At 36.7% G+C, this 19,857-nt stretch overlaps 1 protein-coding gene and 1 long non-coding RNA gene across 2 annotated transcripts; both read left to right on the top strand.

Moving 5' to 3' along the window:
• The first annotated feature begins 10,308 nt into the window (after positions 1–10,308).
• LOC127881243 (uncharacterized) lies at positions 10,309–12,530 on the top strand. Its single transcript, XM_052428983.1, has 5 exons — positions 10,309–10,410; positions 10,633–10,708; positions 11,599–11,728; positions 11,862–11,995; positions 12,429–12,530. Exons 2-5 carry the CDS (start codon positions 10,649–10,651, stop codon positions 12,528–12,530), a joined length of 426 nt encoding a protein of 141 aa, XP_052284943.1. The 5' UTR covers positions 10,309–10,410; positions 10,633–10,648.
• Positions 12,531–12,637: 107 nt separating this feature from the next.
• On the top strand, positions 12,638–19,409 carry LOC127881534 (uncharacterized). The gene is made up of 4 exons (XR_008050111.1): positions 12,638–12,687; positions 13,133–13,187; positions 13,468–13,534; positions 19,172–19,409. It is a non-coding gene; the product is annotated as an uncharacterized LOC127881534 (long non-coding RNA).
• The last annotated feature ends 448 nt before the right edge of the window (positions 19,410–19,857 follow it).

Here is a 19,857-nt window from a genome sequence, read left to right as displayed (position 1 = left end):
CACAATATTCAGCCTATTTAGCCGATTTAACAAGTTTAGTACATAGGTTGAAACATGAATCCTATTTAGCCTTTTTAGCCTATGAAACACCATTTTCAGCCTATTTGCCTATTTAACAAGTCTAGTACATAGGTTGAAACATGCATCCTATTTAGTCTATATAGCCAATTAAGAGGCGTTTTCAGCCTATTTAGCCTATTTAACTGGTTCAGTACACAGGTTGGAAAAAAACATCATACGAAGCATATTTAGCATATTAAGCAGCCTTTTCAGCCTATTTAGCCTATTTAGCAAGTTTGGTACATATGCTGAAAAATACGTTCTTATTAGCATATTTAGCAGTATGTTCCGCCTATATAGCCAATATTGCAAGTTAAGAACATGTATTTAAACATACATCCTTTTTAGCCTCTTAAGCCTATTAAGCAGCCTTTCCTGCTAATTTAGTCTATTTAACAATTATATGAAATAGGTTGAAACAACCCTCATATTTAGGCTATTTAGAAAACCTATTCAGTCTATTTAGCTTTAAAGAACTCATATAAAATAGGTGGAGACAAACATCCTATTATTCACTTTAAGCCTATTGAGCAGCCTATTCAGTCTACCTAGCGAGTTAATTAAATAGGTTGAAACATAATTATTTAGCCTTATAAGATGCCTATTCGTCTTAATACGCCTTTTTCGAAAGTTAATTCAATAGGTTGAAACATATATAAGAGTAAGCCTTTTCAGGCTAAATAGCATCATACTAAATGCTCAACCTATTTTGCATTTCTAGCAAAATTTAAATAGGATAAAATATACAGCCTGTTTAGCAGGCTATTGACAAGCCATTTCCACAACGAGTTTGTATGCACCTTTAAGAGCCCCTGTAAGACAACCAAGAGTAATACAACGGAAGCGACCTTGTTAAAGCTGACCTCCCGTCGGCTGCCTTTCGGACTGATCTAATTTCGGCCCGGGGTTTTAATAAGGGTCGGTGTCACATATAGACTATTAGCGTATTATGCGCTATTTATATTAAGAGTGGGCATGTTCATTTAAGGGCCCCTTGCGGACAAACAAGAGTTTTCCCACGGAAGCGAACTAGTGCACGCTGAACTCACGTCGGCTGCCTATCGGGATACAATAGTTGCGGCGCGAGGTTTTAATTAGGGTCGGCGTCACATACAGCCTATTATGTGTATAATGAGCTATTTACATTGTGAGTGAATATGCACCTATAACGGCAGCTTACGGACAAACAAGAGTTATACCCCGGATCCGACCTAGTGCATGCTGAACTCCCGACGGCTGAAAGTCGGTCTGATCTAGTTTCGGCTGTTATCCCCCGGAAGCGACCTAGTGCAAGCTTTACTCTCGATGGCTGCCTGTCGGGCTGATCTAGTTTTGGCCCGGGGTTTTAATTAGGGTCGGCGTCACCTCCAGCCTATTAAGCGTATTATGCTCTATTTACATGGCGAGTGGGTATGAACATTTTTGGGCCCCTTTCGGACAAACAGGAGTTATCCCCCGGAAGCGACCTTGTGCACACTGAACTCCCGTTAGCTGCCTGTCGGGCTGATCTAGTTTCGGCCCTGTGTTTTAATTAGGGTCGAAGTCACCTTAAGCCAAAATAGCGCATTATTAACTATTTACATGGCGAGTGGGTATGGACCTTTATGGGTCGCATTCGGACAAATAAGAGTTATCATCCGCAAGCGACCTAGTGCAAGCTTAACTCCCGTCGGCTGCATGTCGGGCTGATCTAGTTTCGGCCCTTGATTTTAAATAGGGTCGGTGTCACCTACAGCCTATTTTGCGTATTATGCATTATTTACATGGCGAGTGGGTATGCACCTTTAAGGGCCCCTTTCGGACAAACAGAAGTTTTCCCCCGGAAGCGACATAGTGCACGTTGAATTCCCGTCGGCTACCTGTCGGACTGATCTCGCATCGGCCCGGGGTTTTAATTACGGTCGGCGTCACCTACAGCCTATGTATTATGCACTATTTACATGGCGAGTGTGTATGCATTTTAAGGGCCCCTTTCGGAAAAAAAAAGAGTTATTCCCCGGAAGCGACCTATTGCACGCTGAACTCCTGTCGGCTTTCTGTCGGGCTGATCTAGTTTCGGCCCGGGGTTTTAATTACGGTCGGCGCCATCTCCAGCCTATTAAGCGTATGTATTATGCTCTATTTACATGGCGAGCGTGTATGCATTTTTAAGGGCCCCTTTCGTTCAAATAAGATTTATTAACCAGTGCACACTGAACTCCCGTTGGTATTCTGTCGAGCTGATCTAGTTTCGGCCCGGGGTTTAAATAAGGCGTCACCTGCGGCCAGTTTAGCGTATGTATTATGCTCTAATTACTTGGCAAGTGGGTATATACCCAGGGCCGAAACTAGATCAGCCCGACAGGCAGCCAACGGGAGTTCAGCGTGCACTAGGTCTCTTCCGGGAGATAACTCTTGTTCGTCCGAAAGGGGCCCTTAAAGGGGCATACCCGCTGACTGGGAAATGACGCATACGAGATGAAGGCTAAATAGGCTGCATGCACGGGGCCGATCCTAATTAAAAGTCCCGGCCGAAACTAGTTCAGCCCGATGGGCAGTCGACGGCTGGTCAGCGTGCACTAGGTCTCTTCCGGGGGATAACTCTTGTTCGTCCGAAATGGGCCCTTAAAGGGGCATACCCACTCACAGGCAAAATGTCGCGTAATAGGCTAAATAGTTTACACCTGGCTCCAATCCTAATTAAAAGTCCCGGCCGAAAGTAGGTCAGTCCGACAGGCAGTCGACGGCTGGTCAGATTGCACTAGGTCTCTTCCGGGGGATAACTCTTGTTTGACCGAAAGGGGCCCTTAAAGGGGCATACCCACTCACTGGGAAATGACGCATACGAGATGAAGGCTACATGCACGGGGCCGATCCTAATTAAAAGTCCCGGCCGAAACTAGTTCAGCCCGATAGGCAGTCGACGGCTGGTCAGCGTGCAGTAGGTCTTTTCCGGGGGATAACCCTTGTTCGTCCGAAAAGTCGCGTAATACGCTAAATAGGTTGCACCCGGCTCCGATCCTCATTAAAAGTCCTGGCCGAAACAAGGTCAGCCTGACAGGCAGTCGACGGTTGGTCAGCGTGCACTAGGTCTCTTCCGGGGGATAACTCTTGTTCGTCCGAAAGAGGCCCTTAAAGGGGCATACCCGCTTACTGGGAAATGACGCATACGAGAAATAGGCTAAATAGGCTGCATGCACGGGGCCGACCGTAATTAAAACTCCCGGCCGAAACTAGTTCATCCTGATTGGCAGTCGACGGCTGGTCAGCGTGCACTAGGTGTCTTCCGGGGGATAACTCTTGTTCGTCCGAAAGGGGCCCTTAAAAGGGCATACCCACTCACAGGCAAAAATGGCGCGTATTACGCTAAATAGGTTGCACCTGGCTCCGATCCTAATTAAAACTCCCGGCCGAAACTAGGTCAGCCCGACAGGCAGTCGACGGCTGGTCAGCGTGCACTAGGTCTCTCCCGGGGGATAACTCTTGTTCGTCCGAAAGGGGCCCTTAAAGGGGCATACCCACTCACAGGCAAAAATGGCGCGTAATAGGCTAAATAGGTTGCACCTGGCTCGGATCCTAATTAAAACTCCCGGCCGAAACTAGGTCAGCCCGATAGGCAGTCGACGGCTGGTCAGCGTGCACTAGGTCTCTTCCGGGGGATAACTCTTGTTCGTCCGAAAGGGGCCCTTAAAGGGGCATACCCGCTTACTGGGAATTGACGCATACGAAACATAGGCTAAATAGGCTGCATGCACGGGGCCGACCGTAATTAAAACTCCCGGCCGAAACTAATTCAGCCCGATAGGCAGTCGACGGCTGGTCAGCGTGCACTAGGTCTCTTCCGGGGGATAACTCTTGTTCGTCCGAAATGGGCCCTTAAAGGGGCATACCCGCTCACTGGGAAATAAAGCATTCGAGAAATATGCTAAATAGGCTGCATGCACGGGGCCGACCGTAATTAAAACTCCCGGCCAAAACTAGTTCAGCCCGATAGGCAGTCGACGGCTGGTCAGTGTGCACTAGGTCTCTTCCGGGGGATAACTCTTGTTCGTCCGAAAGGGGCCCTTAAAAGGGCATACCCACTCACAGGCAAAAATGGCGCGCAATAGGCTAAGTAGTTTGCACCTGGCTCCGATCCTAATTCAAACTCACGGCCGAAACTAGGTCAGCCCGACAGGCAGTCGACAGCTGGTCAGCGTGCACTAGGTCTCTTGTTCGTCCGAAAGGGGCCCTTAAAGGGGCGTACCCGCTCACTGGAAAATGACGCATACGAGAAATAGGCTAAATAGGCTGCATGCACGGGGCCGTCCGTAATTAAAACTCCCGGCCGAAACTAGTTCAGCCCGATAGGCAGTCGACGGCTGGTCAGCGTGCACTAGGTCTCTTCCGGGGGATAACTCTTGTTCGTCCGAAAAGGGCCCTTAAAGTGACATACCCACTCACAGGCAAAAATAGCGCGTAATAGGCTAAATAGGTTGCACCTGGCTCAGATCCTTATTAAAACTCCCGGCAGAAACTAGTTCAGCCCGACAAGCAGTCGACGGCTGGTCAGCGTGCACTAGGTCTCTTCCGGGGAATAACTCTTGTTCGTCCGAAAGGGGCCCTTAAAGGGGCATTCCCGCTCACTGGAAAATGACGCATACGAGAAATAGGCTAAATAGGCTGCATGCACGGGGCCGACCGTATTTAAAACTCCCGGCCGAAACTAGTTCAGCCCGATAGGCAGTCGACGGCTGGTCAGCGTGCACTAGGTCTCTTCCGGGGGATAACTCTTGTTCGTCCGAAAGGGGCCCTTAAAGGGGCATACCCACTCATAGGCAAAAATGGCGCGTAATGGGCTAAATAGGTTGCACCTGGCTCGGATCCTAATTAAAACTCCCGACCGAAACTAGATCAGCCCGACAGGCAGTCGACGGCTGGTCAGCGTGCACTAGGTCTCTTCCGGGGGATAACTCTTGTTCGTCCGAATGGGGCCCTTAAAGGGGCATACCCGCTCACTGGGAAATGACGCATACGAGAAATAGGCTAAAAAGGCTGCATGCACGGGGCCGATCCTAATTAAAAGTCCTGGCCGAAACTAGTTTAGCCCGATAGGCAGTCGACGGCTGGTCAGCGTGCACTAGGTCTCTTCCGGGGGATAACTCTTGTTCGTCCGAAAGGGGCCCTTAAAGGGGCATACCCACTCATAGGCAAAAAGGGCGCGTAATAGGCTTAATAGGTTGCACCTGGCTCAGATCCTAATTAAACGTCCCGGCCGAAACTAGATCAGCCCGACAGGCAGTCGACGGCTGGTTAGCGTGCACTAGGTCGCTTCCGGGGGATAACTCTTGTTTGTCCGAAAGTGACCCTTAAAGGGGCATACCCACTCACAGGCAAAAATGGCGCATACTAGGCTAAATAGGTTGCACTTGGCTCCGATCCTAATTAAAACTCCCGACCGAAACTAGTTCAGCCCGACAGGCAGTCGACGGCTGGTCAGCGTGCACTAGGTCTCTTCAGGGGGATATTTCTTGTTCGTTGTATGTTTCAACCTATGTATTAAATAGGTTAAATAGGCTAAATTGGCTGAAAATGCTGTTAAATAGGCTAAATAGGCTAATTAGGATGTACCGTATGTTTCAACATTTGTACTAAACTTTCTAAATAGGCTGAAAAGGCTGTTTAATAGGATAAATAGGCTAAATACGATGTATGTTTCAAGCTATGGCTAAATAGGCTGAAAAGGCTGTTAAATAGGCTAAACAGGCTAAATACGATGTATGTTTCAACCTATGTTCTAAACTTTCTAAATAGGCTGAAAAGGCTGTTAAATATGCTAAATAGGCTAAATAGGATGAGTGTTTCAACCTATATACTAAATATGCTAAATAGGATGTTAAATAGGCTAAATCGGCTAAATAAGATGCATGTACTAAATAGGCTAAATAGGCTAAATAGGCTGAAAATGCTGTTAACTATGTACTTAATAGGCTAAATAGGCTGAAAATGCTGTTAAATAGGCTAAATAGGATGTATGTTTCAACCTATGTACTAAATAGGCGAAATAGGCTAAATAGGCTGAAAAGGCTGTTAAATAGGCTAAATAGGCTAAATAGGATGTATGTTTTAACCTATATACTAAATGGGCTAAATAGGCTAAATAGGCTGAAAATGCTGTCAAATAGGCTAAATAGGATGCATGTTTCAACCTATGTACTAAATAGGCTAAATATGGTAAATAGGCTGAAAATGCTGTTAACTATGTACTTAATAGGCTAAATAGGCTGAAAATGCTGTTAAATAGGCTAAATAGGCTAAACAGGATGTATGTTTCAACCTATGTACTAAATAGGCTTAATAGGCTAAATAGATTGAAAAGGCTGTTAAATAGGCTAAATAGGCTAAATAGGATGTATGTTTCAACCTATATAGTAAATAGGCTAAATAGGCTGAAAATGCTGTTAAATAGGCTAAATAGGCTTAATGTTCAAAATACGATGTATGCTTCAATCTATGTACTAAATATGCTAAATAGGCTAAACAGGCTGAAAAGGCTGTTGAATAGGCTAAATAGGCTAAATAGGATGTATGTTTCCACCTATATACTAAATAGGCTAAATAGGCTGAAAATGCTGTTAAATAGGCTAAATAGGCTAAATTGGCAAAATAGGATGTATGTTTCAACCTATAAACTAAAAAGGCTAAATAGGCTAAATAGGCTAAAATGCTGTTAAATAGGCTAAATAGGCTAAATATGCAAAATAGGATGTATGTTTCAACCTATGTACTAAATAGGCTAAATAGGTTAAAAAGGCTTGATAGGCTAACTTCACACACGTGATTTTTTTCTATGTCAACCTTGTTTTAGCTACATCTTTAAGTTTTTGGAAACCTTTATCTGTCAGTGAATGTTTTTCTTCCTTAACTGTACTTTCAAAATGAACGATTCATCTTTTCCCACAATCATCTATCTTTTGGCTAGGTTTCAAGTTAATTTGTAACGTGTTGGTCGATCGAGCTTCGGGTTTTAAGTATGGCTCCAGACAATATATAATACATTGAAAACACAATAAAATATAATATAATTTTCCTCAAGCTACCTAGCTTTATAATTTGCAATCGATAAATAGATTGGTTTGTAACAGTAAATTAATTATAATCAAATGCGATTCTGACCCCGATCATTGTATACTTTAAACTATGACCTCCAATCTGCTTTTTTCGCTTATAGACCTCGAGCTACTGTGCTAAAGCACACACTCCGGGTAAAACACAACCTCGAGACAAGACCTCGGGTCACGTAGATACGACTTCGGGTCTGTATCATGACTGTATCGAACCTGAAAAGTGTCTTGTAGTGTTGATACAAAAGCATGGGGCTTATCTATTATTTACTATCAGCGACCTGAGCTGCTGATCGGTAGGAATTCTTCAAGGCTATAAGAACGCTAGAGGATAATTGCCGGTCTCTATTTGCTCAAAGTTCCTAATAATTTGTTAATAATATAATTAGCTCGGCTGTTTTCGGAGAAAACCCGAGATATTGTCATAGCCTCCTCGTCGTCCGCCGTCCGCCGTCGTGCTAAAACGTTTACATTGGCTCTTAAATTAAAGTGCTTCCACCTACAACTTTGAAACTTCATATATACATGCACCTTAATGAGTTCTACAGGCCACACCCATTTTTGGGTCACTAGGTCAAAGGTCAAGATCACTGTGACCTCTAATATAAAACTTTAACTTTGCCTCTAACATAACAGTGCTTCCACCTACAACTTTGAAACTTCATATGTACATGCATCTTGATGAGTTCTACACGCCACACTCATTTTTGGGTCACTAGTCAAAGGTCAAGGTCACTGGGACCTTTAATTTAAAACTTTAACATTGCCTCTAACATCATAGTGCTTCCACCTACAACTTTGAAACTTCATATGTACATGCACCTTGATGAGTTCTACACGCCACATCCATTTTTGGGTCACTAGGTCAAAGGTCAAGGTCACTGTGACCTCTTTTATAAAACTTTTACTTTGCCTTTAACATCATAGTGCTTCCACCTACAACTTTTAAACGTCATATGTACATGCACCTTGATGACTTCTACACGCCACACTCATTGTTGGGTCACTAGGTCAAAGGTCAAGGTCACTGTGGCCTCTAATTTAAAATTGTAACTTTCCCCCTAACATCACAGTGCTTCCACCTACAACTTTGAAACTTCATATGTACATGCACCTTGATGAGTTCTACACGCTAAACCCATTTTGGGTCTCTAGGTAAAATGTAAAGGTCACTGTGACCTCTAATTTAAAACTTTAACATTGCCTCTAACATCATAGTGCTTCCACCTACATCTTTGAAACTTCATATGTACATGCATCTTGATGAGTTCTACACGCCACACCCATTTTTGGGTCACTAGGTCAAAGGTCAAGGTCACTGTGACCTCTAATTTAAAACTTTAACTTTGCCTCTCACATCACAGTGCTTCCACCTACAACTTTGAAACTTCATATGTACATGCACCTTGATGACTTCTACACGCCACACCCATTTTGGGTCACTAGGTCAAAGGTCAAGGTCACTGTGACCTATAAAAAAAATCTGACAAGCTTTCGCAACCGAGCGTGGCACCCGTTTATTACCTTTTAACACTTATTGCGAAGTGAACTCAACGAGGTTGGGAGCAGAACTCACCATTCTGATTGAAAACGCGCGCTTATACACTGCTAAACATTTGGTGTAACTCAGACATTTCCATGTCAATTGGTAGACATTTATTTAACCATGGTGCGACTTAATTATCCATCCCTATATTTATCAACGTAAAGATACAATATACCCGAAGAAAAATAAACAGAAGTAAGACAGGAGAAACGGTGTTGGAGTAAAAATGGCCACACTTCCATTGTTAAAGTTTAATTGGCTTTTCCATAGTACGTGTCTGATCAGAGACAATTTAGCCAATTTATTCGGGCACTAGTACTATCCGACTACTTTTACACTATAGAAAAAAATGAAACGGCATCCCTAGAAACATAGATTTCTGTTCATATTTGTTTATGTTATGTTCATTGGCACTTATCTGAATTGAAAGCTGTAATTCAGAAGAAAGAAGTACAAGTCCTGCATGTCTACGCATTACCTGTTCATAAAACATCATATTTCAGCTTAATTATGTGCAAATATTTCTCATTCACAGTGTCTTAATTGGATAGAATAGGCTGGGGCAGCAGTTTTTTAAAAAGAATATGGCTGTATAAAATAAATAGAAGCAGTATTGCAAAGTGAAGAAGAGTAAAAAGGCAAAATAAGGGATATGCTTTTAAAGTTCTGTAACTCTGTTAAGCCCTAACATAAATTTGCAAACTTTTGTCAGGAGATGCCACCTATCTAGAGGATTAAGAGAAACATAGCCTTGAAAATTACGCCTGGGGGAGGGAGCAGGGTCATATACCAGCTCAAGGTCTAAATACTAACTAACACAACGACAATAGAAATAAACGTGATTTAATTGACCATTATTGATATTCAATTTCATTTCATCGAACCTCCTAATGCCATTTCGGAACATTTTACGTAGACTGCGTAGAATATTTCGTCCATACACACGAACATTAATTGTTTAACTGTATACACATTTTATTGAAATGTGTACCATGGGAAATCTAGTGGTGGTGCGGCAGTTTTTACAACTTTTCACCCAAAATATATATTTTTTGCAAATGTATTTGCACAGAATAAAAACAAATACTATGTGTAAAATTAATTAAAAACACAGGGTCACCGGCCTTGTTTTGATTTTATTTGCAATCAGCGGAAGAAATAATAATAAATATGAAACAACCGCTTTTGATATAAATTCACTTTCTTTCGAAATAAATCTGCAGAGACAACAAAGTTCCAGATTGCCATTGAAAACAAGTTGTTTAACAGTACAATATCCGCATTATAGCATAGTATAAAATATAGGGTTAAAATATCCCCAAGATAAAAATCTGGCGCAACACTCACTTAAGCGAGTATAGATGATCTTACTAAAAAAGCAGATCAAACATTGATGAGTCAAGCAATCTAGAATAAAACTTCAGAAGAAGTAGTACCATAAATTCAATAAAATTAAAGTTTGATACAATTGCAAATGCTTGTATTCAGTACAATAATAAACCCATCAATGTACAAAAGACAAATCTATCGGGACATCTTACTTGTCTGGGCAGTTTTGTTCTAAAGGACATATAAACGCAATTGCTGGTTCTAAAACAAACACGAAACATTTGTTTTTCAGAAAGGACTTGTCCGAGCTCTGAAATCCCAATACAGTTACACAAATATTAACTGAACAACTGACTGTGTGTCGCGCACAAGAACTGGATTTCTACCGCAAATGTTATGGTAATATCTATAGTTTAAAAATAAAAATGAAATGCCATTTTCAGTAATTGTAATTTGAGCATGTGCCCCATAATAACTTTTAATTGAATGGTATGATCTTATAATATTCATTATTATTCAATAATTAATTCACCTGATTTGATTTCCAGCAATTATTTAATGATACATAAGTATGACAAAATAAGTGTCATTTTAACGTACACACATGTCTTCTAGATTTAGTCAACATCCTATGGAACCCAAAGGTCATACAATGCGGACGGAATTATCAATTGAAGAGGAAACACCAGAGGTAATACAAAACAACTATGATATGGTAACAATACGCACGTTTGAGGTAGGCGTTTAACTTGTCGTTTCCCTATAACGATCGATCATGACAAACGCCGATGTACACAATGCTTTAGCAAACAATCCGACGCGGTTCAAAAAACACTAAAACTGTATTTTGTAAGCACAAAGTAAGGCTAATTTGTATTATGCATGCATCAACAAGCACCGGATATAAATAATTGTTCAATTATTTAAGTAAGCTTCGTCATTATATGACTTTGAAACGCTATTTTAAAAATTACTCGTATGATGATACTGTAAAAAATTAGATTTCAAATTACTGAAGATTAAAATGCATAATTAAAATGTTCCATACATTTTATCATCTCATGTGTTTGATCAGCAAATACAAGAGATTAACAACCGGTTATAAGTTGTTTCAAACAGTAAAAAATTGAAGTGAACATTATTTATACTGTTCACTTTTTCACTTTGAAATGACGTTTTTAGATTTACGTAATGACGTTAATATTTAAATCATCCAGAATAACCGTTTAAAGTATAAACAAACGGCGGAAAACGTTACTTAAAACATTGTCCTGGTTTCGGTAGATTTTCGACTTTTATGCTTTTGTGATCATATATAATTAATATGTTTTCCTGATGTATATTCAAGTATTATTTTTCTGTTCTAACTCACTCACTTTGAAAATATACTGAATGTGAACAAACATCCTTTATAATTCATCTAAAAATATACCTGCGTTTAACGTTAATTATCCGACTTGTTTTTGTAAATCTTATTTTTATATTGGTCTATTTCCGACAAGGAAATACTAACATATAAACTCGTGTATATAAACAGATACAAATATAAATGTAAATACAATATGTTATACTTTTTTCCAGACCGAAATAAAACCAGCATATAATGCCAACCTCATTATATCTGTTATCGAGACAACACAGAGAGGGAACGAACTTAATGACGCCCATCAACGTTTGCTAGAATCACTTTCTGAAATTGCAGATAGCAGAGGTAAATTACACAATTATGTTCATTATGCTTTTAAATGTTCAAACACAAATAAACAAACAGAACAACACTTTAGACTCCATTGACAAAACGATACATTGCTGTTTCAAGTCATTAGCCTTTGATTTGTATTAAGGCACGTGGGTTATAAGCTTTAGTACTAACGACGAAGCCCTTGAGTTCCTGGAGGTGAAACAACGCAGTTTCAGTTCCAACGAGACACCAATTAAATATTTTGAAAAGACGTTTGAAGCTGGCATTCGTGGACTGGTAGGGTGATAAGCAGGTTCACTGTATTTAATTAAACTGTATAACGTTGTTTCCCGAGCAATTCTTATCGACAATTTTATTGGTCAACATCCAGACATTGCATGTATCATTGAATTAATCGCTTTTTGATCTTTCGACCATGGTTATTTTTTAAAATAGACTAATACCGGGCATTTCAAATAGTTTTTAAATGAAATTTTGTAGAGTAACACAATTGCACAGCTGTAATGTGATGTAATGGTGGGCTTTGCATTGTTATAATTGTCTAGTATTCTTACTTGCTCTATTATAAAGGTATTTTGTGTCATTGATTAGTTTTTTCGTTTGAAGCGAATTATTCAATCAAAACATAAAACATAACTTTTTTATTCAATAGATGTATCAATTTGAATGTAGTTTAAATCACCCTGCAAGTATTTTGTGTTTTGCACAGGATCATGATGACACAAATAGTGTACACTCAATCAAACACTCTTATCTGCTAGTGAGAGGTGTCGAAAGCTTTGACTGCAAACGTAGAACCCTGACAATTTAGGATGTGTTGTGATTGCTGTCGGGGTTGATGTATCTGTTGTAAAGAAGGCACACTTCGCTGTTACCCACCAAATCCCGGTGGTTTTCATACAAGGATCGGGATCTGAAGCTGACTTAATAGCAGCATACCGAAATCAAAATGAACGTTCGACCCACAAGTATGTTTACACATAACAATTTCTTAACTATTAACATACAATATAATTTAATACTAGACTCTCAATATTTGTTCTGTTTGTAAACTTAATAAGTATGAATATGCAATGAGTAACTTTCCTTTTACCCAGTAAAGATGAATACTAGTAAAATAATGCAACTCTGAGGTTTAAGTTCGCAGAAGACTGTGTAACTGTCAAAAGTGTCGCTTATATTTGATTCTACGGATCAAAAACTACTTAAAAATTCTATGCAGCAAGTGTGTGTAAGTGTGGGATTCATTTTAACATCAATAATTACAAAGGCGTACTACACTCTTTGTCATATATACCGCATACATACCTTGTTGTGTTTTAATTTGAAGCGATGACTCTGAAAAAAACAATGCATAATTTGAAAGTTTTGTACAGTTTGTATAGTATTCCAAAGAAGCCATGTCTGTTGCAGTTGCAAAGAAAACTGCGAAGATTTGCTAACAGACATTCTCAAAGAAACAAAATATGTAAGAAAACTAGTCATAAATAAAGTTCACAAATTTGATTTAAATAACGTATGCATTTGTAAAAAATGTAATTAGTATATATATATATATATATATATATATATATATATATATATATATATATATATATATATATATATATATATATATATATATATATTATAAGTATTATAAGTTATTAGAATTTGTAGTATAAGTATAAGTAGTATTAGTAGAAGTAGTAGTATAAGACAAAAACTAGTAGTATTAGAATTTATTATTATTCTACTTTTATTTACAGGTAAACATTTACTCTCAATCAAAAACGACCGACATACAGTATGCCATTCTATTAGCTCTCAAGAAAGGTAATATCTTCTTTTTTCAATGAAATTATAGAGATCAAAATCTTATAAGCTATACATTTCAAATATTTGATAAACACAAACTATTTGGCAACAATGGTAATTTGGTTAGAGCAATTCTGAGTTCAAATATTGTTATTTATATGTCCCTGGTATGGTGTCATTTAGCAGTCGCACTTTCCGTCCGTACTTCTGTCCTTCCGTCTGACCGTCAGTCCGGCATTCCGTTTCCGGAGTTTTTTTCTTAACGTTTTCAGATATTTTTCTGATTTTTGGTGTTTGAGTCTATCTGCATGACGTAAAGATGAAGTTCCAGTTTCGTTTCGGTTAATTAATTGTTGGCGTTTTTTTGCATACATTTTATTTTTGTCATATAGTAAACATACGTTCATATACGTGCAACATACATAGCAACTCATAAGCATGTACATGTAGGGTGTGTATAGCCATAAAAGTAGTAATCCAAAATATACATACAACACATGTTACAAATTCACATTCGGAAAAAAGGAAAGAAACCGAAAGCACTGGTTATACTTCATAGATTTAGGATTCACATTAATGGATATTAACATAGTTTCTATCATATCCCATTCCTGTTTAACAATTACCATATATTTTTCTTTCATTTTTTTTAAACAACAACAAAAAACAAAAACAAAACACAACAATATTGGTTTACTTATACAAGTAAAAGTAACACATTGATTTACTTATAATAGTAGAGTAACACATGTATGTGTGCATATCTTTTATCTATTTATAAAATTATATGCACATAAGGAAGATGAATTATTTAATTGCTGAGTTGCATTATGTGTTTTAAAATTAAAGTGCAGATTTGACAAAATGCAGATGTGATGAACTATACTTATATTAGGTGTTATGATTAATAAAGTAGTTGCAGGGAATGTCTGAAAAAGGTTTGGCTAATGACCAGTTCTTCGATTCTTCTTCTGTTTTTATTGTAGTTTTGTATATTTCAAATGTTTGCTTCATGCTATTTACAAGTCCAAATTTTGAGGGGTTTCTATTTTTCTTTTGACAGTCAAAAATGTACCGTTTAATTTCAAGGCATACAATGTTAATATCAGTCATTTTGGAATTCGTAATCACAAGTATTAGATCCTGACATGTCAGCTGAGTACGTTAGCTAGGTCTACTTCTCTTGATAATTTCGACAGCAAATTTAACAATTTCTTGGGTATAGAGGCAGTACCAGAACAAGTGTGTTATATTTTCTATTTCATTATTACAGAATGTACATAGATTATTGGCAACAATTTTCATCTTGAACATAATAGATTTTGTGGATGATTATACACTGCAACCATCTAATATATGTATCCTTAGTTAAATTGAACACCAGTGGATATACATTTTTTCCAATCTATATTTACAAATTCTGAATTCCATTCTGTTTGACTAGTTGGAATATCACTATGTTGAACTAATATTTTATAAATATGTTGTCTTCTTTAGGACTGGTTACTATTTTCTTTATATAAGTCGGCAATATAGGCCCTTGGGTTTTATTGTTTGAATTTGATATGTTATGACAATTTCCAATGTATTTTCTTATAATGCTGGTTAATCCTTGGTATAATAGGAAATTAACATGTGTTCCTAGAAGTAATTCCAGAGAATCCTTGGGAATAAAACAATCACTTTTATCATTATGTCTCTAACAAAACGGATACCTCTTTCATATTTACTTTTCATATAAATATGACTATTGTTCAGGTTAAAATTATGGTTATAAAATAGTGGCATGTCCAGAATATCATCACTTTTTATTATTGGCAGGTTTTCAATATACAATATATATGTTTTCAATACATCAAGCCAAAATTTATTTTTTAGCTGTAAACATACTTTCTCGGCGTACAATTTACCAGTGTTAAAAATTGTTTTAAAACATATTATCGATTTAACTTTGCTTGACAATAATCTCTTTAGCCGTGTTAGTTTCATGTATTTCTCAAATGAACATATATCAATCATATTTAAACCGCCTTCATTATACTCTTTAATAACAACAGTGGCTTTTATTTTGCTTGGTCCTGCCCAAATAACGTCGTAAAAGATTTGATTTAAATGTTTCATGGTTTCCAGTTTTGGTGTTGGTTGAGATATAAATAAATGCGTAAGTAAAGGTAAAAGTAATGATTTAACAATTGTTATTTTTCCAAGTGGTGTGATATTTCTGCGATTCCTATGACTTATTACTCTTCTAATACTTTCAATTTTATTTTCAAAGTTTGTATTTACCATGTTTTCTAAGTTAACATCAAAGGTTATTCCAAGAACTTTAAAAGTAGTAGCTCCCCATGTCATTTTTTTTATTTAGTTTTAATTGATCTGGTACTATACTTCATTGAGTCTATCCAAATTAAATTAGTTTTGTCATAGTTAATGGTTAGTCAAGAGTACTTGGAAAATTCATGAAGCATGTCTAAGGTACAAGTTAGTGATGATTCTGATCCATCAAGTAGTAGAGATGTATCATCAGCAAATTGAGAGCAAATTGAGATATTTTATATTCTATGTCTTTAATTCTTATTCCTTTTATTTTTTGCTTTCCCTTATTTTAATAGCAAGAATTTCTGCACTTATAATAAAAATGTAAGCACTTATTGGGTCTCCTTGAAGACAGCCCCTCTCTATACAGAAGGTGTTCGACAAGAATCCATTTATTTGTATTGAGGCCATAGTATTATGCAAGAACATGGATATCCATTTTTGAAACATCGGTCCGAAATAAAAAAAAACCTAAAGGTGGTTTCTATAAATTGGAAAGACAAGGTATCAAACGCTTTTTCAAAATCGATAGTAATTAGTTAACCATGTATATAATTATCTTCAGCGTATTTCAGGATGTCATAAAGTAACCTTTTGTTTTCACCAATAAATCGTCCTTTAATAAAACCATTTTGATCTTTGGAGATTAAAATATCAAGTAAAGTTTTTTAGTCTATTTGCTATGCATCCTGATGCTAGTTTGTAAACAACATTTAATAACGTTAATGGTCTTAATTTTTTCAGATGACACTTGGGCTTGTTTTCTTTCGGTTTGCAAGTTACAATTACATGTTTTTGTGTTATGGATAAGGAGTTTGTAATAAAAGCATAATTAAGACTTTTTACAACACAATGACCTAACTTTCCAAAATACTTTAAAGATTCAGCAGTGAATCCATCAGAGCCTGGACTTTTGTCAAATTTCATGCTTAAGCTTCATGGATACTTCCTCAATATTAAGCATTCCTTCTAATGAGTCAGATTGAACTTTTTTCAACTTTGGTACCTCAATATTAGATAAATCATAATAAAGTTCGTTGTCTTTCTTTTTGTACAATGTTTTATAGAATGAGACAGCTTCATTTAAAATTTCATTTTGATCCTGCAATTAAACACCATTTTCTAGTTCAATAAAAGGTATCGACTTGTTTACATAATGGCTTTATTCCAGCGAGCAAAAGTATCTGATGGCTTTTCCCCATCGTCTATCCATTTAGCTTTTAAACGAATAAGATACCCTTTAAGTTTGTTTTCCCTTATATTTTCTAATTCGTGTTGAAGTTCTATTAGTTGGTCATTATTGGTTTCATTTAATAATTTTTGAAGTCTGCCAATGTCCTGTATTTAATTAGTTCGCGGTTTTTGTTTAGTTTATTTTTATATGACGAAAATGAAATAGTTTCTCCTCTGATTTCCATCAGTAAAGTCTCTAGGAATAGCTGTTCATTGTTAACAAATTGTATATTATTATTGTCAATATGTTCAATGTTTTCAAAGTTGTAGATGGGAATACACTATTGCTGTTTAACATTTTCTATCAAAGTATTAATGCAGTTTAAATAGTCTATATCCTTTAACAATGTATTGTTGAATTACCATAGCCCTTTTCCTTGTGATACCGCTTCAAAACTTATTTCTAGGTCAATAATGGAGTGATCTGATTTATAACATGAATCAATCGTAGATTTTCTTATTTTAGATGATAGAAAATTTGAAGTAAGGAAAAAATCAACTCTAGCCTGTTGTAACGGTGTTAATCTTCTACGTGTATATTGTTGGGTAGTGTCGTTTATATATCTAAAAGTATCAATTATATTGTTATCTCTAATAATATCTTGTAATGTTTTCCTTGTATTATTATTATTATTAATCGATGAATAATATTGATAGTCCAAGTTAACATCTAATACACAATTAAAATCTCCGCATATAATGAATTAATCATTTTGAAACTGTGTTAATTTTTTAAAGAGATTTGTAAAAAAGATGGGCGTGTCTTTAATAGGTCCATATATTGAACATAATGCAAACCTATTGGTCATATATATTTAATCCAGTAAAATGTAGTTACCTGGAGACTCATTTTCAATTTTATTTACTGCGATTGGTGGTTTTTTTCTAAACATAACGCATATTCCTCTAGAGTTTGATTTCCCAAAACTAATATAACATTCCCCGTCCAATTTTGAGTAGATTGTATTTTTCATATCAGGAGTAAAATGACAGTCTTGGAGACAGTAAATATGTGCTTGTTTCCCTTTTAAAAAATCAAAAACATCTATACCTTTTTTACTATTATTTAGGCCCCTACAGTTGAATGAGATTAATTTAAGATTATCCATTTAATATAGGTATGGTGGAACAAGTGCTTTAACAAATAAATTATTAAACATCAATTGGTAGACAGCATACATCAACATCGTTTTCAACTCTAAAATTCTGCATATTAAGATGCAAGCAATTCAGCAAATTAAGTACAAAGACACAAAGAAACAAGAACAAAATGAACAAACAGGGTTGTAAGTTAAAACAAATGATTGTGATAACATGCAAACAAATCAGTTTTTTTTACATCATTTTTGGCGAAGTTACGGTCCTTGAACATAGAAAGTGTTATAGAATAACAGTTGTCCGAACGTTTTTCTAAACACTTGCTGATACTGACCTGATTTTTGATGTTTGCATGCATGACTTACAGATCAAGTTTGAGTTTCGTTCCTGTTCATTGATTTTTGACGAAGTTACGGGCCTTGGGCTTAAAATTTTCTTAAAATAAGACTTTTCCGGAATTTGTTCCGAAACTCTTTCATATAGTGATCTTATTTTTGTTATATGAGCCTACCTACATAACTTACATATCAATTTCGTATTTCATTTCGGTCTATTGATTTTTGACGAAGTTACGGACCTTGGACTTAACAATTTGCTCTAAAGTAACAATTTCCTGATTTTATGCCGAAACTTTTCATAACTTTACCTGATTGTTGGTGTGTGAGTCTACCTGCATGACTTTGACATCAAGTCTGAGTTTTTTCTGATCCATTGATATATGACAAAGTGACGTGACTTGGAATTTTGTATAAAATAATAGTTTCCCGGACTTGTTTTCTAAATACTTTAAAATATTGACCTGTGCAAGGCCCGTTACTCTGTCAAATATTAATGGACAGTAATTTGTCATGATGATTTCAATTGGGATATGGCTTCAAAGTGCAGTAGGGGACATTGTGTTTCCCAAACACAGCTCTTGTTTATTTTAACACTGTTATTACGAAACAATCCTTCTTACTAGACTACTATAATATGCTTGTGTATTTTATTGTGTTTTTTATTTAACAGCACATCATAGCTCTTCGAAATCGCCGCTATCTCTTGCTTGGAGATGGAACAAACTCGATTTTGCTCAAAATGAGATACAGTTTCCAGATCCGATGTCTGCATGCGATGAAACCGAATGTGTGACCAATGTAAGCAATTGTGTTATGCAGTAACAATACAAATTATTAAATGGTTTCAATATAAAATTCGCACATAAGGAACAAAACACAATTAAGTAATGCGTAAATTTTGGAAATCAGAGACTTGTATGTTTAAATATGTTTGTGTTTTCCAACATTTAAATTAGATGTTTAAGCATCTATATTTATAAATTATAGGTATATTATACATGTATTGTAATTTGACATCGGATCGCTATGTATGCGGTACCTTGTTGGTAAAATAGTACATGTGCGCACTACAGCTAGAAGCAGTTTTACAATTGTAACCACTGTTATCTATGTGTACATACGGATAAACATTTATAACAAATTATGACTGTTGATACATTTTTCTTCCTAAAATAAGTAAACATTAATTTCTATTGATTTTGTTTTGTTCTTTGTTTTTAAGAATGTAGATAAGTTTAAATAAAACAAAATTAAAAAAATCTTGTCATTTTGATTTAATAAAAATGAAAATTTGCCGAGAAGGCGTTTTGTTGGACGTAATTTCCTTGGTTAAAAGACTGTGAACTTTTGTGTAAC

This window comes from Dreissena polymorpha, chromosome 5 (genome assembly GCF_020536995.1).
Source record: "Dreissena polymorpha isolate Duluth1 chromosome 5, UMN_Dpol_1.0, whole genome shotgun sequence".
NCBI classification, from domain to species: domain Eukaryota; kingdom Metazoa; phylum Mollusca; class Bivalvia; order Myida; family Dreissenidae; genus Dreissena; species Dreissena polymorpha.
The sequence above is the reverse complement of the archived record's forward strand: the minus strand, read 5'-3'. Positions and strand labels throughout refer to the sequence as shown.

Coding starts and splice junctions, on each gene's coding strand:
- LOC127881243 (XM_052428983.1), top strand. CDS start 10,649: ATGGAACCCAAAGGTCATACAATGCGGACGGAATTATCAATTGAAGAG. Junction 10,709..11,598: donor TTGAAGAGGAAACACCAGAG/GTAATACAAAAC, acceptor ACTTTTTTCCAG/ACCGAAATAAAACCAGCATA. Junction 11,996..12,428: donor AAGCTGGCATTCGTGGACTG/GTAGGGTGATAA, acceptor TGTTTTGCACAG/GATCATGATGACACAAATAG.